Genomic DNA, 24,338 nt, shown 5'->3' on the forward strand with positions numbered 1-24,338 from the left:
CAGTCGGGGGGAGGTGGATGGGGGGAGCTCGCCCTCCAAACCACTATACTGATAGAACTTACATTCTTGGGTGGCTTCTGCCACCAAGCCTTTCCTCCTGCTAGGCTCTTCATCTGGGAGGTTGTCCCTCCTGTCCTTCCAGGGACCTCCATCCTTTCTATGCCCCCAAGCTCATCTGCAGCCCCAGGGACCACATGAAGCCTTGCTCAGGTCCTCCAGCTTCACAGACTCTTTGCTTTTCTGGACTTACAATGCAGGTCTGCTCACTATGGCAGATATTCCCAACTAGAGGGAAAGGATTCTGCAGAACAAGTACTTTACATCCTCCAATGGTACCCACCGAGCACAAAGTGTATTACACAACAGGGTCCCCAACCGCACTGACGGGATGGTGGCCCTGCCTGCTGGAGGAGTAAAGCCATGATGACAACAGGGGACGTCGAGTATTTACTCTATTCCAGACCATGTGCTAAGCTCTTCGTGTCTATTATTTAACCAACAACCTCATGGGATAGACATGGTTACTTCATTTCACAGAGAGAAAATGGGAGGGCCCGTGCCTAGTTCCGTAGAGTCTGTGTGAGTCCCTAGGAGACTCTGATTCACAGCTCGCATTGCCTTGGCCATAGAGAGGCAACTACCATCCCTCCCACACTTCCATTCGCAATGATTGGACAAGTTACAAGGTAACACAAGGATGTTGGGTTTTTAAAGGAAGCAGTAATTTACCTGCAAGAGTTATTTTTTCTTCATAGAGAAGGTGTGTGTTGGTTGGTACCAAGATGTTTTCTGCCATGTGTTCTTTAAAAATACATTTCAGGCACTTGCCAAACAAGGGAGAAAATCACAGAGATACTGTTAGTGATGGAAAGAGAACATATTCCAGGAGCTGGGGCAATGCATTTTGTCTAGAAGGTTTGCAACACTTGGAAATTCTGGAAGACGGACATGGGAATGGGACAGAATGGAAAACCACTTAGAAGGGCCATCCCTGAGAATGGCTGAGGATGTCATTCTCCCATATACAACACCATGTGGACAAAGGCTTCACTTCTTGCTCAGAAAACTAGGTTTCCTACTCACGTGGACAGCTGGGGACTTTCTAAGACTAGGGTGTTAATTTCCACCTAAATGCCAAACTTCTGGAAAAGGACATGAGTCCTAATTGATCCTTTCTGTACCTCTGGAATGAAAAATCTTTTATCTCTATCCCAAAGTGGAGGCCACACTGTAGTCTCCTGTAGACATCTACATTTTTGGAAATTGTCAAGCCATTTCACTTTTCCTTCAAGATCCCTTGAAAAACAAGACACCTAATCAATATAGTCTTAAATGCATGTGACATTACAGCATAAAATTTAACCAAGATCCACAAGAATCATTTAGAGACACTGGCTGCCCTTGGAGCCGAACCATATCTTAGGTTCATTTAACATATTGCTTGCTGTTTAAATGTCTTAGAAAAACTCATTTGAAATCAGCCTCTTGCAGAGAAAAATGAAGCTTAACTAATGTAATTCAGTAAGTTGGAAATGTATTATGCATTTTTATTTCAATAATACTAATAAAGCCTTTGGTAGCTTTATCTTATTCCCTAAGCCATATAGCCTTTAATTAGAGGGGAAACAAATCAGATGAACAAGGACAAACGTATCATTTTTACATTAGTCATAAGGCCTATATCCCCTTCCTGATAAGAATGATTACTGTTTTTCGAGAACTCATTTTCTCTTCTGAAGATTTGTATTAATTTTCCAACATTTTAAAATAACATATTACTATTGAGGTTTTGAAATAATTTTTGGAAATATGGAGGGCAAGTCATAGACCCATAGAATCACATGGTGGGTGGGATTCTTGAGAATTCGTCATTTTTAAGCTCATAGACTTATAGGAAGCCCACAGGACGAAGATCCACATTTTATTGAGAAATCTCCAGAAGAGATGCTGTTGTCTTCCTCACGGACTTATCAAAATGAGTCATAATCTCCAAAATGACTTTAAAAGTTTAAAAAAAATCTGTGTTTAATTGAGTTTTTGTCTCGTTCGTTAATAAGCTCAATTTTAGTTCCTTGGGTCATTTCAGAATTTGAACAAAAAATTGAAAAATAGGAAAGAAACTCCCAACTGAATGGTCATTTTATTTCTGAACTTGCAAAAAAAAAATTATTTCTGTACAGCTGATAATCAATTTGAGTTGTTCCCTTTGGATGCTTCCCAGGAAATCTTGGTTTATGGGCATATGCCATGGCTTTCTTTATTTGAATTTAATTATACAAAGCTCCACAAATTAACTTAAGAATTGACTTAAGTTGTCATAGGGCTTTCTTAGTTCCTATTTCCAAATTTCAGTTCTTGAGACTGCAATTGGCATAATTTTACATTGGCCCTAGATTTCAGTGACCAGGAAAAAAAAAAAAAAAAGATGATGAATGGTAATTTATCTTCCGGAAAGCCTCCCTGTGGTGTTTACCCCCATTTGCTTTGTGTGTGGGTTCAGTATGGATGTTAAAAACAAAGTGCCTTCAATCATCTGGGAAGTAGGTCTTTTCCTGCCTGAACTCACTTCTGAACACTGTGGAGACAAAGCCACGTCCTGCACACACTTGGTGTTAGAGTTCTCATAGGGTCGGCCAGGAAACGACTGGAGCCCATTGTTTTGTGTTTGATTTACAATGCACTCAAATTCGAATCCATGGTTCTGAGAGCCATGACCTCAAGTTAATGGAATTACCTTCTAGGATGGAAGCCCCAGCGCTTCCCTGCAGCCACAGGGCCCTCCATCTCTTTGAGGAAGCTTACACCGGAGTTCTGGGTCACCTATATCAGGGACTTACTCAGTGACTTCTCCACCTTTTCCTTGATGGCATAGATCATGATTTTCCCTGGAGAGTCTCTACTCCGTTCCCAGATATTCTTCAGTAACAAGGGGTACTGAGTCAGCCTGTGCAGCGGGGCCACGCGGAGCTTAGGCAGGTGAAGCCGTCTGCACTGTTCATTTTGCTCACACCATTGTGAAGACAAAACAGACATATCAGAATATCACTTCTCCTATTAAGGCATTGAGAAGCCTGGACACAAGAAACTCTTAGAGACTTTATTCAGTAATTCCATGACATACCTGTGAACTGGTTGGGAAAGGTTAGAAGCCGCGGCCTACACTTTGGTTTTGAAAATTCCATAGTAAACTGTCTTCAGCACGTATCTATCTACCGGTGCCAAATTCAGGGCTGGAAATGGTGGTTAAGAAGTATTATCAAATATTACAGACTGACATTGTTACTTTCCCATTAAAGGAATGAAAGAATCCTTGTTCAGCTGTCTTGCCTTCCCAGTAATGGTGATCAAGGCAGCGTCATCAGCACCCCACGGGACACCACCACCCAATCCTCCTAATCAGGGGAAATGTATCAAGATTTTGAGTCACAGGAAAAGTTCGAGACCTGTGAAATCTCCTAGAGAATGAATGTTCCATCAGTGGCCATGATGAGATGTATTAATATACACGTTCTGGCTTTGTTCACCCTTCTCACTTGAGTTTTGTTTTGCCCATAGGCTTTTTCCTTCTCCCCGGCCCTTGGGGGAGATTTCCGGTTTCACCAGCTCTGCTCCCATCCTCATTGTGATTTACAGTTAGGAGAACTGAGAATACACTCTGGAGGGTGAAAGGGAAAGGAAGGACTTTTGCTCGTTAGGGCAGTTCCTTGAGTCTCCTTTGTTGCTGAGAATCCGGGTAAAGAAGAGAAAATGAAAACACAGGTCAAAGAAGCTAAATTGATCTCCACCATACAGAGCAGAGAGCGGGGAGGGGAGGGATAAGACAGAGACAATTTTCAGTAGAGAGAGATTGGATCAAGAGGTCGTTGCAGGGTGTGCGGGAGCTGGGCAGACAGGAAAAGGTATCTTAGTAAGTACTGCTATGGGTTATATACTGGATTTCCATAAAAGGTATTTGAGAAACACAAGTAAACATGAGACTAGCTCTTCCATTTGTTTCGTCAGCTCGACTGTTTCTTTGAATGTGACACTGTCTTGAATGGAGGGGCCCTGGCCTTTGGTGACACAGGACGCATAGAGCCAAGTCTCTGGCTACTTTGCACATAGGTGCCATCAAGAAAGGGGTGTGTTCTCTCCCTCTTCCCTTCTCCCACCTACTCACTCCTGGGTTGAGGTGTAAAAGGGTCCTACCCTTAACTAAATAATTTTCCTGCTGTAGGCTATTGCCTCTTTTCCACTCTCATGCTCAGTCTAGGTCCAGGTTAAATTCTTTGTCTCATGGCCCTGAGGTGAGGACCAAGTGGACCAAGGCATACCGTAGAGGCTGCCCCTGCTTCCCCAAAGATAGCTGTGTCTATCTTCATGCCCAGATGTCAGCCCTTGCATTTTGGAGATCTGGATGCAATGGGCTAAATGGCCCAGGGAAGTCCAAAGCCCTCCTGTAGATATTTCCACACTCTCGGAGGAACTCTGGGATTCCAATGGCTTTCTCTGGCCCCTGGACTCCTGTTGGTACCCATACTGCTTCTTTCTTGAACAGCATGGGCCAAATGCCAAGTTAAGTTCCTTGGTTGGTTTCCTATGTTGGTTTCCACTGTAAACCTACTCATGCCAAACATTTTTTGAATTATGAATTAGTATTTAACATTTATTTTACTGAAGATTTTGGGTTGTGGGGAGGGGGTCAAATACACAGCCCACAGCCCTCCACCATCTTTCTGGTTCCATTCTCTTCTCTGAAAGGAGAGCTCTTTCTCTCTCTTACCCCTGAACTTCCCCCCACTTTCTCTCCCAGCCTCATGCTTAGTGATTTGTGCTCATCTTTTAAAGTTTGACCATATTCGTGGGGTTCTCATCTATCCACCCTAATAGTTTTATCAAAATTATTTCTTCTGAAAACATTCAGGGCTCATTCCTCACAAGAATTCTGCCAGACATGATCTTTCCCACTTCCCCACAGAGAGATGGCAGGTCATGAAGGTGAGCAGACGGGTGCGGGGTGGATGGAGCTCTAGGAGCCAGGCTTCAAGGCTTGCTGAGGGACCACCTTCCCTTCTCTGTATCTCAGATTTTTTCTCTTTTGGAAAATGGTGGAAGGTACTAGATCACCTCCATCCAGCTCAAAACAGCTGTGGTTCTCATCAAGGCTGGAAACGATGGGGAAGGAAGCAGAGACTGCAGGTGCAGGAAGGCCGGGGGTAGAACTAGTGGAAAGAAGAGGCATGTGGGGGGTGGCAGGCTGGGGGGCCTTCGTCTGTGGCCTTTGTGGCTGATTCCCATGCTGATTCACTGGCAGCTGCATTCCAGCTGGGGTGGCTGGGAGCTCCAGGAACGATTTCCTTAAAGCACAGGCCATGGCGCCAGATTTCCATGCCTCAGGGAACAGCTCTGGCTGCCAGCACCCACTGGTATTCAGGGTAAGTATAAAAACATCCAATCCCCCGCCCCCCAAAAAGAATAACGATCAGGCAAGAAGCATCAGTGATAAACAATTTAGTCAAAGATACAGTCAGGGATAATTGGAAGCTTTTAGAGTTTTGAAAGGCCTCAGAAAAGAGAAGATATTTGATGATTCTCAAAGTAACTCTAAGGTTTTCTTTCATCTCCCTATTGGCTTTATTTTTTTTTTAGGTGCATTTGGGAAGAAAAAACCATCTCTTTCAAGAAAGATTGGACATAAAAGGCCTTTTCATGGATGAGTCCAGATCAACGGAGGCCGCTTTTGTTTTATAAGTATCCAATGTGTTTAGGGGAACAGTGAAAGGAATTCAGGGCCCCAGACAAAAAGCATTCTTCTCATAAATCTGTCTTGGGGGCCATAGCACTGGGCTGGGCAGCCAGCGTCTGTGGAATCTTGGGAAATTTACGGAAGCTCCCTAAGCCCCATCTGTGAAATGCGGAGAACCAGAGCGACTATCTTGTCAGGTTGCTGAGGGGTTTTGATGAGCTAATCTACACAAAGTGCTCAGAAGAGCATCTGGCGTTTCTCAAACACTCAGGCTACGGTAGGTAGAGCCCTTAGCCTTTGTTTAGTTGAAACACACAAACAGACCTTGCATGAAGTTCCCAGCCTCTTTCTCTGTCTCTTCCTAACTGTCTAGGAAAGAGCACTGACGGACTCCCGTCAGTGTCCGCCACCAGAACGTGCAGCCCCACGTTGCACGGAGGGTAAATTCACCCCACTGCCTTCACCCCCCAGGTCCAGGCAGCCCACAGCATGGCCCAGCTTTCAGTTCTCCAGCCACGCTGTTTAGATCAAAACAGATTAGGAGAACGCACGTCAGGTCCAGACAGGATTGTGTCTGCCCTGAATGGCCGTATCTTCCAGCAAGTTGCCTCATTTGTCTAAGCTCCTGAAAAATGAGGATCATGTCAGATCTCACAGGGGGATTATAAAGACAAAGAGATCATAGGTGACCAGCAGGCAGCACAGTGCCTGGCCATCACCAGGGCTAGAGAAGGAATCACCTTTTCACCTTTATTATTACGATTATATAATTATTATTATGTATTATAATTGTTACAAGTTATAAGCATTATGTTTATAATCATTATATTTATTGTATATATTAATAATATTATTATTAACTATCAGTGATGATGCTTTTGTTCTGTACTATGGGGCTATGGAGGGCAGGTGCACCTTCCATTCCTCCAGAGCATCCCCCTGATTCCTCAGCTTTGTCTCATGATGCTAACAGCTCCCCAGCAATGGGAAATTGCCCTGAAGACTTAGAAATAGTTCTGGTATGAAGAGCATTGAATTTTTGTTTGTTTGTTTCCTGAAGACCTCTATCCAGGTACTTTTTGGCCACCTACTGGCCATGTGACCTTGTAAAGTCACATAATCTTTCTGAGCCTCAGGAACATATGGGGACAATGTAATTACCTTCATAGTTTGGTGCTAAGGAGTGAAAGAGACGTTTGAGCAAGTGGCTGGTAAAGCATTGTGCATTGTAAAAGTATTATATGTTATCATTACAACATGGCACCCCCCAGTCCTTTTCCCTAAATATCTCCGGGACTATACATATTTCATAGGTAAATGTAAACCAACTGATATGGGGTTTTCCACAGTTACTTGAAAGCAGTGGCTGAGCTTGGTTTAAATTAATCTCTGCCTTAGCCTTGAAGGGAGAGCAATGGGCCTGGATCCTCCCCAGTTTGGGGGCCTGGCCAGGAGTCCAATCCCTCAGCTTCCAGGGAAAACTTTTGCAACAGCATTACTCATTCGTTTGGAAATCTAATGAACTTTCAGTTTGAGTAGCAAAGTAAACAGGCTGAAAGGCGGAAGCTACAAAAATGGAGCCAAGTCTCTTCCCAAAGATCATTCCTCTTTTCTTGGCCCTGCCACACCCAGGCTTTCTGGCACCTCCGGGCCACGGCAAAGGCGCGCTGATTCACGGTGAAGTGTTTGGGAACTGTGGCAGCCTTCCCTCCCATGCCTCTGAGGTGATGCTCTGGCAAGGCCTTCTTGCAGGTGCAGGAAAGAGCTGGTTTTCTGGAAAGGCTGGGGCCATTTTCTCTGGATCCTACAGAAGGGCTCTGGCATGATGCTGAAAAGGTACAGTTCAGGCTAAAGAAATATCAAAAGTTGGGGGTGGGAGTCAAAGGAACTAGGGAAGTCAGGGAAGATCCTTTCCAGTTTCTCTAATTAGCAAATGATTAAGTGCCCCAGCAGAAATTCCTTGTGGTTCTGATGCTTTGGACCCATAGTTGCCATGTTGTCCAACTCCAGGAGCAGCATTTACTCTGTGCTCCGTGATGTGATCTAGGGGCCTCCATTCCCATAGACTACAGTGTAAATGTGTAAACTCCAGGCTTTTGTGCAATAGGATTTTCCTGAGACCAAATCCTACAAAAGCCAAACTTCTGGTCACAAAGCCTCGGTTCTTGTTCTATTTTCTCCTTGCAGTGTGCCAATTTCTTCCACAAACAAACCAATGAACAAATCAAGTATTTTTAAGCCCTACCCAAATTTCAGGAAAGATGATCTTATGTTTCCACATGTGCACCATTTAAAATTCCTAAATGTGCAGCGGACACTTCTCTTTCTCATCACCTTTACTATGAGCTCGGACAGTGAAAACTGAGTCACCATTATCAGGCAGGAGCTGTGACCGTGTGGATGGAAACAGGTCATCTTCACGATGAACATTTTTTAAACAAAAATGGTATTCCCACCATAAATAGGTAACTCCTCAATAAACCAACCTCCCCCTGCCCCTCATACTTAAAGAAAATTTTACTTAGGACATCTTCGTTTAATTCACCCTTTATTTCTGTTTATGCTTTATTGAGACCTACCTACCCTGCATGGGTCCTGATCACAAAGATCGATCTGGATTTCGGCTCATGTTGGTTGATGTGAAGCTGGCGTCAGTAGTACATGATTAAAGTAACAACATTTAACTCTTCATCAGTCCTCCAAATTATTCACAAACTTAATTCTCCTGCTGGTTTCTAAAAATACAGTGTTAAATTTGGGGGCACCTCATTGTTCTTGTAGAAAATCTGATGAAGAGTTAAATGTTGTTACTTTAATCTTAGAGAACTTTAATCTGGTCTTCAGCCTACTACAATGACTTCACATGTGTAAGCCATCTCAAGTTTATTTTCGAATAAGGCAGATGGCCAATCCGTACTCATACGTTCACATATGTAAAGGTCAAACTGAGCACACACACACGACGCGCCACCGACTCAGGAAAGCCGATCTTAGGAGAGAGTTACTCTTCTCTCATCGCCAATGCTTCTGCCTCCTTACTGGGAGACACTCTCTTCAGGATTCCATAGCACCTACCATGTTGCTAAGCCTAAGGGCTCCTTGATAGATTTATTGATTAAAATAATGAGTAATGGGTCCCACCAAGGGATTTCCAATAGTGTCATAATGTGATGGAACGAGAGAAGGCAGGCACACGTGCTTCCTGCTAACAGGACTACTACAGTGTGCTGAGAAAGCAGATACAGCCTAAAAAGCCACTAAAGGAAGTGACAGTAGTGAAGGCAGAGATAACAAAAGCCCAGAAAACTATTTTGTGGTAGGACCTCAGAGCACAAGACGAGGACAAGATGCGAGGGGGAGAAAGGTCAAGTTTCGGCTCCAGCAAGAAGTAAGCAGGGGGCTCTGATCTCTGGGCAGGAAAGGCCTGGAGATAGAAAGGAGGCCTTCTCAGAGGGCACTGAGATGCTTGACAAATGCCATGACCAAGAGGCAAGTGTTGAGACCTTGAAGAGTCAGGCTTAGAAATCCAGTTCCTTAACACATTAGCTCTGTGACCTTGGCCAATTATCTGACTTCTCCAAGCCTCCTTTCCTTCTCAGTGACTCACGGAGATGGCTCATGTGTGATTAACAAATGCCCCAGTCTTCCCCCAGGGAACTTCTTGTGAGGCGCCATGGTGTTCCTGTTTATTCAGTTCCCCTTCCGGGGGAGGATTACAGGTCCCCACTTTACTGACAGTGAGTTTGGCCATGTGACTTTCTTTGACCTTTGAAGTGTGAACAGCCATGCCAGGGGTTGCTTTAGGCAGAAACCCGAAGAGTCAGTGAGTGTTCTGCCCTAATCTCTTATGTCTTTGCCATGAAGACTGGTAACATTCCAGGGGGTGGCTGCTCCCTCAGCATGGGTCCCAGAGCAGAGACGCCGAGCCACTGAGATTTGGGGGTTGTTACTGGGTACAAAAATGAATTTAACCTGATTGATATAGGACCACTTAAATTTAGGAAAAGCTTTTACAACCCATCTTTGCCCATTTGTAACATAATATGAAGCATTCCCATGTGGGCTATATTACAGATTTTGAGTAAAGAGTCTATTAATGCCCCAGGCTTTAGTAGGCTGCAAGTGCTCTTATGCTGTGGTCTGAATATTCGTGTCCCCTCAAATTCATATGTTAAATACTAACACTTAATGTGACAGTATTCGGAGGTGGGCCCTTAGGAGACTAGGTTATGAGGGTGGAGCCCTTGTAAATGGGATCAGTGCCTTTATAAAAGATGTTCCAGAGAGATCTCTGGCTCCTTTGGCCATGTGAGGATACAATGGGAAGTCTGTGATCTAGAAGAGGACTCTCTCCTAACCATGCTGGAACACTAATCTCAGACTTCCACCTTCTGGAACTATGAGAAATACATTTCTGTTGTTCAAGACCTGCCCACTCTGTGATATTTTGTTACAGCAGCCTGAGCAGACAAATACAACTTAGGTGTTTTGATGAGAAGTTGATATTTCTCTAGACTGTTTACTAAAAACTGAATTTAAACATCTTCTGAAGGATTGAGAAATCCCGAGATTTTTATCTAATTCCCAACACACTACATTCTTTCCCTTGTTTTTCGAAGCATTCCTTATTCAAATCTGTTTTCAAAGTTTACCAAAGATCTCCTTACTTTCACCTAATTTCATGCTTGTTTCACCTTATTAAATACTGCTTCATCTCTCACCTCGAGCATCATTGCCTCCCAAAGAATTTCCTATCTGTAACTACCTTGCCATCTGCCCCAATCTTGAAGCTTTTTCATAATAACTCTGTTCCTTTCTCTCCAGTATTTATCTCAACTTGATTATATCATTAACATCATTATTGGATCAATTTCTCCCCCACTGGACTGAAAACTCCCTCAAACTAGGGATTGTGTCTAACTTTGCAGATTAGCGTGCACAGGGTTTCAGCCCTACACCTAAGCACTTAGTAAGTGCTCAATACATTTCCATCTATGGTTTTTTTTTTTTGTTTGTTTGTTTGTTTTGAATGGCTTGTAAAAATTAAAATCTTGCTCCGTGAGGGTAGGGATTGGGTTTAAAAGGTCAAAGTAAAAAAATGGGGGAGGAGGTCTAAATATTTACTCAGGAAATAAATAGAATTTATCATACCAGAGGTGTAGGTTCTCCTCTCTTCTTCTCCTTCCATACAGAAGTCTTATTAAGGGTGTTGATCAATGTGAAGGTTTATTTTGTTCCTTTCTGAGAGCCTGGCACTTCGTTAGAAGAATAAATGAACCATGTAATTAGCCTCACAAACCGTTGCCATGAATATTGCTTTAAGTTGAAGTAATTTTTAAAAACAGACTTGGAAACGATGTTTCCATGCATGCAGAATTTTGTGTTCATAAAACCCACACAGGAGAGGTGACAGTGGCAAACAGAAGCAGCAAGTTATTCCGGAACATGTTTACTGGCAGAGGAAAGGATGTCTCCTTCGTGGGAGGGTGCTCATGGAACGTTTTCAGGCACAAGAGCGCACATGCACTAAATCAAGTAGACGTAAACAACTCTCCTGGGAGGTGGGTGAATTTATTGCATGGAGCTGGGTCATCCCAGAAGGATTTACCTTTGTGAGCTCAGAAATGATATCCATCGGCAGTGAGGTCTCCGTAGGCTTGGCATAGGCCTTGATGATGCTAGAAAGACTGTTCACAAAACCAAAGCTTGTCTAGGGCCAGGAAGAAAGAAAACAAGAGTAGGCATCCTTCTGGGGGTAAGGAATCAAAAACTGATGATCTTCGAATATTGCTCTTACAGATGTTTTCCATTTCGAACTTATCTTCTGGCAAAATTCAAAGACTTCTTTTTCTCCACTCTCCAATATATATTTTCTTATAAGTGTGTCTTGTAAATAAATTCTTGTTGGCATCTCTCTTCCTTTTTAGAAGGAAGATATTATTTATTTATAATATATGTGAGAAAAGGACATTTATTTGAAAATAAATATTTATGAAGATGATGGAGATCTTAAGAACGTGTTTAACTTTTTTTTGTATTCAGCATTATTTATTGAGGAAATTCATATATTCCAAATTGCTTATTGAGTTCTCCCAGGCACCAGGCACTGTTTTAGGTCTTCTGGATACAGAAGTGAACCAGAAGGATTCCTGAGTAGATTCTAGATGTTCCAGAGCTTGTATTGTAGAAAAAATATGGAATGCTTCACAAATTTGTGCATCATCTTTGTGCAGGGGTCATGCTAATCTTCTATGTATGGTTCTAGTTTCAGTATGTGTGCTACTGAAGCAAACGCTATGTTTACTTCTTAAATGGCCATAGCGAGATGGAAAATGCTACTGAAGGCCCACTAATATCTGCAATCTATTGGAAAGATGTCAATGGACATTTACATTTCCTGCTTATTAACCCAATCTCCTGATCATGAGATTATATGGGAAGGGAATATAGAACACAAACCACAAGAATAGAATAAGCATCCTCTGGTGAATTTGAAAACATGGCTACTGGAATCTTCCCACTATGACTCACCTGACTCAACTCCTTTGGGTTTGCAAAAAGTCTCCATACATCCACAACCAGGAGATATTCATGAGTTTGTAGATATTTTAATGTATTCATGAAGATCTTTTCAAAAAACACACATTACCTTCTATTTTCCAATTTTGAAACTTGCCCTTTGCAAGAACATTAAACATCAACCTCCTGAGTATAACTTTACAAGACAATGTAGAAATCAACATTTTCAAGGCTTAGGAATTTTTCTAAATACAAATTGATGACATTTAGGCCCCATAGGACATATGGGAAATGAGCCGTTCTGTACAAAGTCGCTATTGCTTGCGTGAGCCCTCGCAATATTCCTGTTGGACATAATCTGTTCAGATGGGCTTTCTCAGCTTCCCCGGGGCCAAAGAAATCTCAAAGTTTCTCTTCCTGCAAATGGCACTAACTTGAGACCAAAACAACATTCATACTGAGTTCTCATTTATTCCTTCCTCTGCAAAAGACCCAATTATCTTGTACATTCAAGAAATTAAAAATAGACACTAATGAGTTGATATCTGATAACTGGGAAGATGTTTAGATTTGGGTAAAGGCATTAAATATTGATGAAACATTAAGGGAGTCTTCATGTTTTTATTATTTGATCTGATGCTTTTATACAACAGGAAAACTGCAGCAAGTCAAGAAGGAACTATAATTGTCACAGATAACCTGCCCTCATTCTATAAACTAGAGATCAGTTTATTGAAACAGGCCTATTTTGTAGAAATACGATGAAGCATTCAAAGGAACCAATTATTTCAAGGAGTTTAGGTGTGAAAAACTGGACTTTAGACCATCAATCTTCTCCAGTTTCCACTTCCATATGTTAATGCAATGAATGTTTCTAGAACTTGCATCAGAACCACCTAGAGACCTTGTTAAATCAGAGATTAGTGCCAACCCCCCAAATTTCTGATTCATAGGTCTCTGATGGGGTCTGAGAATATTCTTTGTACTTTTCTTTTTTTTTTTAAGTAGGCTCCACGCCCAGTGTGGAGCCCAATACAGGGCTTGAACTCATGAGTTGAATGCTTAACTCACTGAGCCACCGAGATGCCCTGCGAATATGCGTTTTTCATAAGTTCCCAAGTAATTCTGATGCTGCTGGCCTAGGGACCCCACTAAGAGAACCTCTGCCTTAGAGCTTCCCCAAGTCCCATGTACGCCCTGATTTCCTTGCACTTCACAGATATACCAGATTTTACAAATTGAAGATTTGTGGCAACCCTGTGTCGAAGCAAGCCCATTGGTGCCATTTTCCAACAGCATTGACTCACTTCATGTCTCTGTGTCACATTTTCACAATTCTCATATTTCAAATTTTTTCATTATTATTTATTTGTTATGGTGATCTGTCATCAATGATCTTTGATGTTAACTATTGTAACTGTTATAGGGCTCCACAAACCACACCCATATAAGATGGTGAACTTAATTGATAAATGTTCTATTTGTGTTCTGATTGCTCTACTAACCAGCTGTTGCCCATCTCTCTCCCCTTCTCCTCAGGCCTCCCTATTCCTTGAGACAATATTGAAATTAGGCCAGTTAATAATCTTACAATGGCCTTTAAGAGTTCAAGTGAAAGGAAGAATCAACCAATGTGACAAACTTCATTGTTGTCTGATTTTAAGAAATTGTCACAGCCACATCAACCTTCAGCACCCACCACCCTGGTCAGTCAGCAGCCATCCACACTGAGGCAAGGCCCACTGCCAGCAAAATGGTTCTGACATACTGAAAGCTCAGATGGTGGTTAGCATTTTTCAGCAATAAAGTATTTTGAAATTAAGATATGACCATTGTTTTTTAGACATACTGTTATTGCACACTTGATGGACTATACTAGAGTGTAAAGATAAATTTTATAGGCACTGGGAAACCAAAAAATTCATTTGACTTCCTTTATTGCGATATTCACTTTGTTGTGGTGGTCGGGAACCGAACCTGCAATCTCTCTGAGGTATGCCTATGGTATTGGTTGTCTGGAAATCTGGCAATATCCAAGTATTTAAAAAACATAATTGTAAGAAATAGAAGTCATTGCTACAGATAAATTGGGAAAATTTAGAAGAAATAGTATTTCTGCTATAAGATTTTTCGCTTTATAGAAAATTTGGCCACTTAAAAAGATACCGAGTCCTCTGCTATATTTATTTTACCAGTTGACTTAAAAAAAAAATAAGTAACTCTGGGAAACTTGTATTGATTGTGCACAGGGAGATACATTTACATACACTGGGACATTTGAAAATAAATAAACTCAAATTGGCCTTTTTTTAAAAAACAGAAAATGCTAGTTTGAAAAGCTTGTGCAGCTTACAATGGGATTAAAAAATTCTGATGCTGTTTATCTGGGCAAGGAAGGTAGTATCAGCCAGAGGGTTAGTGCTCCATAGTGAATGTCTATTGCATACCACCCAGCTTCAGTCCTTCCCTTCCCTAATATTTTCTGCTTTTCACCTCAGTATCTACTCTTCCCCATGCCTTGCATGTGCCATGTATCAAGGTGTCCTTACTCATAGGGATGTGCTTTGATTGCCTTAAACCAGTTAGCACTTTCCTTCCTTATCAGAGTAGTTAGTTCAGGAGAGGGCATGTGACTGATGCCAGTGCAATCAGCATGAAATCAAGACATTGGTTATGAATGCTGAGAAGAGGTCCTCTCTCTCTCTCTCTCTCTCTGCTTCAAAGACAGCAGCCATCCTGTGACTACAACAGAAGCCCACCATAGGATGAGGCTGATGCCATGGAAGCCATAGATAAAAGATGGAAAGAAATTTTTGTCCTTGGTTTTGAGTCCTTTGATCAAACCAACCTTGAACTCTCTACCCTCTGTGGACTCAACAGCCACATGGGCTGCTAAAATCCTACGTCACTTAAACTCGTTTTCTGTATCCTAATACATATCATCTCTAATTCTCAATTTCCTCACTGTCTTTGTAGTTTAAATTTTGCTGATAAAGTACTTAACATTGTGACCGACACAATCAGTATTACTCACAGAAGATATTAACTGACGTGTGTATAGCACCTGAGAGATTTCAAAGAAAATGAATCTGATTATCGCAGTGATGAGATGCTATGAGATAGCCAGAGATGGTGTTGTCATCCCTCTTTTATAGCTTAGCACAGGGATTGTTAAATGACAGCCTGTGGGATCAACCAGGCCTGCTACCCAAATAATGTTTTATCGTAATATACCAATGCACCACATTATTTCTCTCTCTCTCTCTCTCTTTTTTTTTTTTTTTTTACAAATTATCTATAGCTTCTTTGGCACTGCAGCAGAAGAGCTGAGTAGTTGCAATAAGGACCACATGGCCTGCAAAGCCTAAAATATTTACTGTCTGGACCTTTATGGAAATGTCCGCCAAACTCTGGTTTAGGAAATGGAGGACTAGACTTTCCCAAGGTCAAAGTCAGAGGCAGATCCAGAGCTTGAACCCAAGTCTCCCAACACAGTGTTTCTTCTGTGTAAGAGTAGCCAGAGTTCAAAAGCCTTATGGCAGAGGCAACCTTGCGGCCATGAGCCTCCTCCTCCCTGCAGTCTTGGAAGGCAGCTGCTCCTTTCCCATTCTTTGCCTGTGGTTCTTCGGCAAGGAATTCTCTGCTTGGAACTGCACTCGATCAGGGCTGCAGCCCTGCACCACCTCAGGGGCACCATTTCCCCAGCAGACATCACAAATATGCTGTGTAATCCAACCCCACTGCATGACATGTGAATGGTTGCCCCAGACATCTGTGACTACAGCCCGACGGTTGCTAAGAAGCATTTGTGGGGCGCCCGGGTGGCTCAGTCGGTTAAGCGTCTGTCTTTGGCTCAGGTCATGATCCCGGGGTCCTGGGATTGAGCTCCCCATGGGGCTCCCAGCTCAGTGGGGAGCCTGCTTCTCCCTTTCCCTCTGACTGTCCCTCTCCCTGCTCATACTCTGTCAAATAAACAAAATCTTTAAAAAAAAAGAAAGAAAGAAAAAAAGAAAAAAAGAAGTATTTGCTTGGCATTGTCCATGAGGGAATGAGAGCTCCAAAAGAGGGAGCTGACCAAAGATGGGACGGGTGCTTTGAGGGTGGTTGTGAGCTCCTTAATCCTAGTAGTGTGTGAACATGGGGTGAAGATAAGGTAGAAGAGGATTCATACTCAGATGGGGAGCTGGACTAGTTTACTTAGAAGATCTTACCCAAACCTGAGAGGCCATGTTTTAAAAAAAGAACAAAGAGAAGCAAAATATAAATAAGTGCAGAGAAGCAAAAATAAATAAGTACAATTTTCTTAAGATCCCCTGAAAGAAGGGACCCTCCCCTCAACTTCTTTTTTTTTTTTTTTTTTTAGCACGGTGGGAGAAAATGAGTCCTCAGAGTCAAATTAATATTTTCCATCTGCTACAAAACTGAAAGCCAGCATTACCATCTTAAGAACTAATAAATTGGGGGCGCCTGGGTGGCTCACTCATTAAGCATCTGCCTTTAGCTCAGGTCATGATCCCGGGGTCCTGGGATCGAGCCCCACAATGGGCTCCCTGCTCAGCAGGAAGCGTGCTTCTCCCTCTCCCACCCCCCCTGCTTGTGTTCCTTCTCTCGCTGTGTCTCTCTCTGTCAAATAAATAAATAAAATCTTAAAAAAAAAAGAACTAATAAATGGTCCAAGAAATAAGTGCATTTACTTGTGAAGAGTTCCCACATGGTCTCTCGCTGCTTTCTCCAGTCTAATTGGTCGGTGGGAAGTTTTTGATGTGTTTCCATGACTTCATTCCAGGTTTTATCCTGTACATGGGAGAAAAGAGAGAACAAAACCTTTCCACCTCGGTGAGTTGACTTGCAGTACAGCAAGAGCAGGCAATTTCCAAAACCATGGTTCCCACTGCAGACCCTTGGCATCCCTCTTGCTAGTGGCTCCTCAAGCTACTCAAAGCACAGAACTTACATATAAGTTAGAAATAAGTTTCCTCTCTCTGTGTGACTTTGAGATGCCATTTCCTCTGGATGCAAAGCAATGGGCTGCACAGCATACATACATTGCTTTTTGTTTAAAAGGAGAAGAAATTCAAATCGATGTTGTTTTGAATTATGCTTCAGAATTTCATGAGTCTTTTTCAGTTAATTGCAAAAAAAAAAAAAAAAAACAACAACCAAAAACAAAACCAAACCCCCACAAAACCCCTCAAAACCAACCCCCCCCAAAACCCTCAAAGAACTCCAAAACCAGAACTCGGCACTCTGATCCAGGTTCCACTGGCCATGTCTGCTGAAATGAACTATTGAAGAATCATGAAATAAGAGTTTTAACATTTAAAGAGACCTTTAGAAGTTGTCTTACTGAAAAAGACCCAGACAGGTGACTAACGGTAACAGCTTTTGACATTTGTACTGGGCCTTCTGGTCTACAAAGTGCTCTTCTAGCCATTACCCTTGTTAAGGTAAAATCTCTTCCCTGGGCTTCAGCGTGCATCCGGGAGAGCAGACAGTGTTCCGCGCAGCCGCGGGGCTGTCTCCTGCGCTCTGCTGGTATTATGAACAAGGCAATAATCTGACAGCTTAAAATAATGACTACCACAACAACCAAAAGACGCCTTGCCATGGCAGCCAATGAGTTCTGAGCTACCTGAAGGCCGTGGAGCTCACGGGCTCTGAAGTCTATACTTCACAGAGGACAGGCAGCTTTCCGGATGGGATAGGCGCTTGTGTTTGTCTTTGCCCTGTTTAAAGATCGTTAGAAACAGGACTTTCAAGCCTGAATTCTTTAAGGTCACAACTTTAGTGGCCTCAGTATCTCCCATTCATTCTCCAATATGCATGGGAACAGACTGCACATTTTGTCTATGAACCACTAACAGGTGAAAAGCCATTTCTGGGCCAGGGTCTGACCCCCAGAACCACAGAATGTGAGACCTGGAGGATAGAAGCCAGTGAGGATGCCTAGATCAAATGTCTTGTTTTACTTGTGAAAAGACAAAAATCCAAGGCTCAGGACAGTCATAGAGCAAACATAAACTTCAGTCTAGTGCCCGCCTTGTGGTGGGTGATGGACTGTCCTTCTCAATCCTAACTTCTCTAAATGCTGGATCGCAGCACCTTACCATCAGAGGTGCCTCAGATGTGTTAGTTCAACTCCTCATTTAGCAGATGACTAAATAAAGCCCAGACTGTTAAAGGCACTGCCCAACATGATAATTCTCTGCTACAGAATACCAGAATATTCTAGAAACTCTAGTTTCCTTAGAATGGAACCACCCACTTATTTTTGTTATAATTTTTATTTTCAATAATATTAGTTTTAGAAACCTGATTACAAAGGTTATTGCAGAAAATTTGAGAAACAAAGAAAAACACACAAAATCAGGACCCATAATCTCTATGCTTAGATAACTGCTGAAAACCTTTTTCTGATTATAAGTAATTTTGATGGTGCCGTATTTACACATCCTTTTGTAACTTGGCTTTTAAACTTCATACGTTTGACCTTTTTACATTTTTTTTTTGACTCATTCAGTATTCTGTTGCAAAATCATGAATTGCCCACTTAAAGAGTTCATTTTACCAACTGAACCAGGAAGAAACTCTCATAACAATGTGGAAGGCTTTCTAAAATCAGCTTGGCTGTGTTTCAAATAAGTGTTTACCATAGATAATTTTTTTAACTTGTGTTGTAGCCTCAGTCATGATGCATGGTGCTTGACGGAGGATCTAAGCAATTTGGTGGAAGTTACTCAACTTGATGGGTCGTGAGCAAGAGAAAGCATGGATTATCTGCTCTTGTGTTTAGACGGCTCCCTGTGTATCTGAAAGGAGACCTGTAATAGTTCTAGAATGTGCTCAGGGGCTGTGGCTGGTTTTTCTGGTAGGGTTATGGCACCAGAGAAAGAAATCTGTTAGAGGCTCATTAGCTTCTACATTAGCAAAGGAATCTTACAGCCAGCTGGAGGACTCCTACAGCAATTGGGACATATGCCTTTTGTTGATGTCTGAAACCATAGTGACTGCATGTTGTGGAAATTTAAAAAATCAGCAGCCAGTTGGAAAATAAAGAAACCGAGACAATAGAAGCAGTGTTGGGGCTGTGGGAAAGTGGGCGCCAGCCCTCTATCTGGAGGGGCACTCACTGTTTCTTTCCATGGGTCTGACCAACCTCCTGACCAAAGCGCCGGGGGGACATACCAGTGAGGAGGGAGGGGACAGTCCTTCCAGAGGTCACATTAACTCTTTAGAGTAAGAGACCCATTGCTGGGGGCAATAATAACTAAGAGGTAGATGGGTTGGCATTTGCAGGGGCCACTGGGGTCCCGGAACTGGAGCAAAATGGACACAGGTGAGTGTATACATTTCGGAGGGGTTGACAAAGATGGCATTGAATTGGTGAGAACAGGCAAGGTTTTTCATAGAGCTCTGATGAGAGAAAGGAAAGAAGCCTGTCCGGGTCTGGTCGTGGAGCCCCGCATTTGGAGAAGCAGGGCAATGTCAGGATGGAAACAGACTCAGAGCCGGACTGTCTGGGACAGCTGGGGGCCAGTCCCCACCTCACCATTTAAAAGCGATGTGACCTCAAGCAAGCTATTCAACCTCTCTGAACCTTGGTTTACCCATTTGCAAAAGGGGGATAGTAAAGCAGTATGTTTATTAGATTCCTGTGGATTATCATTTCTAGAGATATGAATTCCTTGATAAATAAGGCTCAAAAGACGAAGGAGCAAGTAGACAGGTTGATTTTAAAAGGAAATATTGTATCCTTTTGAAAATGAGGCTTCAAGAAATGAATTTCCCTTCATTACGGAGAACATGTGCTGAAATGTTTTGTCATTCCACTAATTATTCTTTTTGTGAATCTTCACCGCTGCCTACCCATCTCCAACACTGTGCAAGCCATTTAGCACATTTTTTTTTTTTCTAATTTACATGTCAGTCCAACCTTCTTAAGAAGTGTGGCTGGGAATGGGAATGTTGGTGCATTAGCTATCTATCTAGCCCAGTGCTTGGCACGTACGGTCACCTAATGCATGTGGAGCATGTTGCTTCTTTAAGAGGAAAGATAGTTCTATTAAATCTAAAAATAGATTGGTCATCTTAGAGGAGTGCACTTGTAGGAGGATCCCTTCTTTATGTAGGTTTCTCCCTTCTGATAGCACGTTCTCTCTCCCTGGCAGCTCTTTGAGCTTCCCTGTTCAGGAGGAGAGCTGGTGGGAGATTCCCCTTCTCCTGGGACCTCAGACCTGACTGGTAACCGGCCCTGCTTCCATTTATATGATGAAGGAGCCCAGGAAGGCAGTCTCAGAACTGCCAGGGAAACCATCAAATCGTGTCCCTAAAGAGGGGCAAAATGAGAGTGACCCGTGAGCAACAACTCTGGTGACAGATTTCTACTAGTTGTTTCTGATTTGAAACTTATAATGTCTAGGCTGTGTCCCTACAAACTGAATGTTTGGGTCCTCTCAAAATTCATATATGAAAGCCTTAACTCCCAAATGTGATGGTAGTTGGAGATAGGGCCTCTGGGAGGTAATCAGGTTTAGATGAGGTCATGGCAGGAGAGCCCCTATGATGGGCTCTGGGCCCTTATAAAAAGAGGAAGAGACAGCAGTGTGCTCTCCCTCAGCCATGTGAGGATGCAGGGAGAAGGTGGCCACCTACAAGCCAGGAAGAGAGCCCTCACCATAACCCAACAATGCTGGCTCCCTGATTGTGGACTTCCCAGCCGCCAGAACTCTGAGAGATAAATATTTGTTGTTTGGGCCATCCAGTCTGTGGTAGTTTGTTATAACACTCCAAGCTGATGAAGACACTCATGCAAATTTTTATGCTTGAAAGAATTATGTGAAAGTCACTCATACATTCAGTTATGAGAACAGGTAGTTTTCCAAATCCTCACTAAAATCATTCTACCAATAATACGGCCAGTTATTGATTGTTTGCCACATGCCCAGCTCTGGGGTAAGCTCCACAAACATTATTTATCTCACTCTTTATGACTACCTTCTGAGGCTGGCAATATTACCATCCCCTCTTTACAGGGAAGGACCTGACACTGAGGGAGGGTAACCCATTTGGCCAAGGTCACAGAGCAGTAATTGGAGCAGCATAGCCTGGAACCTCAGAGGGCTTTTGATTTGGCTACAGGACTTAAAAAAAATATATCAGTGTGTGTGTGTGTCCACAGATGACAGTGATTGGAGGCCATGTGGGCAGATTTTTTAAAAAAGATTTTATTTATTTATTTATTTTGAGAGAGCAAGCACAAGCAGGGGGAGCAGCAGACAGAGGGAGAAGCAGGCTCCCTGCTCAGCAGGGAGACCAACGTGGGGCTTGATCCCAGGACCCTGGGATCATGACCTGAGCTGAAGGCAGACGCTTAACTGACTGAGCCACCCAGGCGCCCCCAAACTTTTTTTAATAGAATGAGGCACAGCCACTACCTGTAAGGCCCTACTGCTCTGAGGGTTGCAGGTGTGTAGACACTGCGATGAAGTGTGTCTGAAGGAAAGTCTGGCTGGCAGCCCATCCTTGTCCTACGTAGGAAAGAATCAGGGTTCATTGATTTCGATTTATAACTCTTCAATAATTGATGGAACCAAGAATGAATTTTAAAAACCTCCTAGGACTAATCCAACTGGCTTTCCCAGAAATAGATGCATATTTGTGGAATTCGCTTCTGTAATATCTCATTAATTTTTCAGTGTTCACAATGGGTGTGGCGCTGATCGCAAACTGGGGCATACGCTTGTGCAAGTTGGCTTCAGCGAGCGAGCTGCTTCCTAAGCTGTATCAAGTTACAAATTTGGAGTTGTAAAGCATCACAATATTAGGATTGCTTGTTTTCTTGCAAAGCCCATTAGCCACCAGCACTTAGCATCTTTTGCTGCACAAAATGGCGTCATTTGGCACGTCACTAGCATGGCGGGGATGAAATCATGTAAATGCCACGTGCCATCTGCTATCACGTAAAGGAAAAGTAGGATGAAGGGGCTCTTCAGCCATCTCTTAGTTTCTTAGCTACGAGAGGCTTAATTAAAACAAAAATGACAATGCGCAACCCTCAACACTCCTGTCTTGAAGAAAGGCCATCTTGGATTTTTGGATTCTGCTGAGTGAAATTAAAGCAAATATATTAGTACTTCAAGGAACTGGTGACAGATCATTATAGTGCTTTCCTGCTTTTTCAAATAAGCCCAACAGAATTTATCCTGCTTTAATTCTCCTCTTGAGAGTCACAGAATGAATATTTATATTTATGCAGATGAGCAAATAAGGCAATGTTGCAACCTAAAAGTTGGCCTCCTATTGCTACTTTGAGGTGATATTGTCCTGCTTTTTTTTTTAATTTTTTTATTGTTATGTTAATCACCATATATTACATCATTTGTTTTTGATGTAGTGTTCCATGATTCATTGTTTGTTCATAACACCCAGTGCTCCATGTAGAATGTGCCCTCTTTAATACCCATCACCAGGCTAACCCATCCCCCAACCCCCCTCCCCTCCACAACCCTCAGTTTGTTTTTCAGAGTCCATCATCTCTCATGGTTCGTCTCCCCCTCTGAATTACTCCCCTTCATTCTTCCTCTCCTGCTATCTTCTTCTTTTTCTTTTTTCTTAAAATATGTTGCATTATTTGTTTCAGAAGTACAGATCTGTGATTCAACAGTCTTGCACAATTCACAGCGCTCACCGTAGCACATACCCTCCCCAATGTCTATCACCCAGCCACCCCATCCCTCCCACCCCCAACCACTCCAGTAACACTCAGTTTGTTCCTGAGATTAAGAATTCCTCATATCAGTGAAGTCATATGATACATGTCTTTCTCTGATTGACTTATTTCACTAAGCATAACACCCTCCAGTTCCATCCACGTCATTGCAAATGGCAAGATCTCATTCCTTTTGATGGCTGCATAATATTCCATTGTGTATATATACCACATCTTCTTTATCCATTCATCTGTCGATGGACATCTTGGCTCTTTCCACAGTTTGGCTATTGTGGACATTGCTGCTATAAACATTGGGGTGCACGTACCCCTTCAGGTCCCTACATTTGTATCTTTGGGGTAAATACCCAGTAGTGCAATTGCTTGATATTGTCCTGCTTTTTAACTAGAGTATTATTTAGCTTTTTTCCCCCCTATCAATTAAAGAGATGTATTAAATGTAATAAAGATGCCCAGTAATTCCTTTAAGACAGAATGTCATGTTTATACCATGCCGCCATAAACCATGCCAACATATGCAACTTCAGTAGCCTGACCAAACATGATACATGGAGATGGCATTGACCTGATAATCCCCAGGTGTGGCTGGGAAGACCCCGAAATAGGGGACCATCAATCCATATTACCCATCTTTATTCTGGGGCTTTTTGTCCCTATTGGCCATCATCCAAAATAGTCCTGAGGGAGTTTCTCTAAGTTGCGAAGAGAGTCATTATCCAGTAACACATTTTTGTGATGATCAGGAAGCAGAGATTAGATTCTGGCCTCTTGATTTTTTTTTATGTCATCTGCATCAACTTTTTTTTATGTCATTGCTAACTCAGAAAAACCTGGGAATTGTCTCTTAGGTTTAGGTGAAATGGTCTCAATATACAAAATGGATGTCTTCTGGGTCTATCTCCTTTCTATTAAATTCATCAGGAGCCTCTGCATAATACTTCCATCAAATGAAAGCAATTACGCAAGCAGCATTTACTACAAAGGATGTGCTTGGGAGACTTTTCCTCCTGGAACCCTGAAAGGCAATTGTCTAGCTGATTATCTCGCTCATTCTGACCACCTTATTGATCTTTTTAAAGGGGAGATTAGGTGGAATCTCCCTTAGGGACAAATCAGCTTCACAACTCTTAGCCCTCAATTGCCTGGTGGTAAATTATTATGTCCAATTTGAACTGCAATCATTGGGGTCTCTGGTCTTAGCAATTTCTCTCTGCTTTTCTAACTCTGGGGATAATTTTTAGGGCCTTGGGAAAGATTCACAAGTATTCAGAAGGAGATTTCAAGTCTTTATTGAATCCCACAATCTTATTATCTGTATTAAATATTAAGTTTTGCTGAATCAGAATCTCTATTTCAACAATATCT

The 24,338-nt window shown here is 42.4% G+C and overlaps 1 protein-coding gene and 1 non-coding gene across 2 annotated transcripts in view; both read right to left on the reverse strand.

Annotated features, from left to right (window-relative positions):
• PLEKHG7 (pleckstrin homology and RhoGEF domain containing G7) overlaps window positions 1–24,338 on the reverse strand; it is a 52,880-nt gene that overhangs the window by 10,684 nt on the left and 17,858 nt on the right. The window contains 10 exon segments of the mRNA XM_035729301.1: window positions 730–823; window positions 1,182–1,296; window positions 2,834–3,009; window positions 7,354–7,542; window positions 11,334–11,435; window positions 12,257–12,360; window positions 16,903–17,038; window positions 17,877–17,913; window positions 17,915–17,970; window positions 22,297–22,343. Coding sequence (XP_035585194.1) covers window positions 730–823; window positions 1,182–1,296; window positions 2,834–3,009; window positions 7,354–7,542; window positions 11,334–11,435; window positions 12,257–12,360; window positions 16,903–17,038; window positions 17,877–17,913; window positions 17,915–17,970; window positions 22,297–22,343 — 1,056 coding nt within the window.
• On the reverse strand, window positions 11,914–12,016 carry LOC113923215. Its single transcript, XR_003520221.1, has one exon. It is a non-coding gene; the product is annotated as a U6 spliceosomal RNA (small nuclear RNA).

The sequence above is a fragment of the Zalophus californianus genome, chromosome 9, assembly GCF_009762305.2.
Source record: "Zalophus californianus isolate mZalCal1 chromosome 9, mZalCal1.pri.v2, whole genome shotgun sequence".
In the NCBI taxonomy this organism is placed as follows: Eukaryota; Metazoa; Chordata; class Mammalia; order Carnivora; family Otariidae; genus Zalophus; species Zalophus californianus.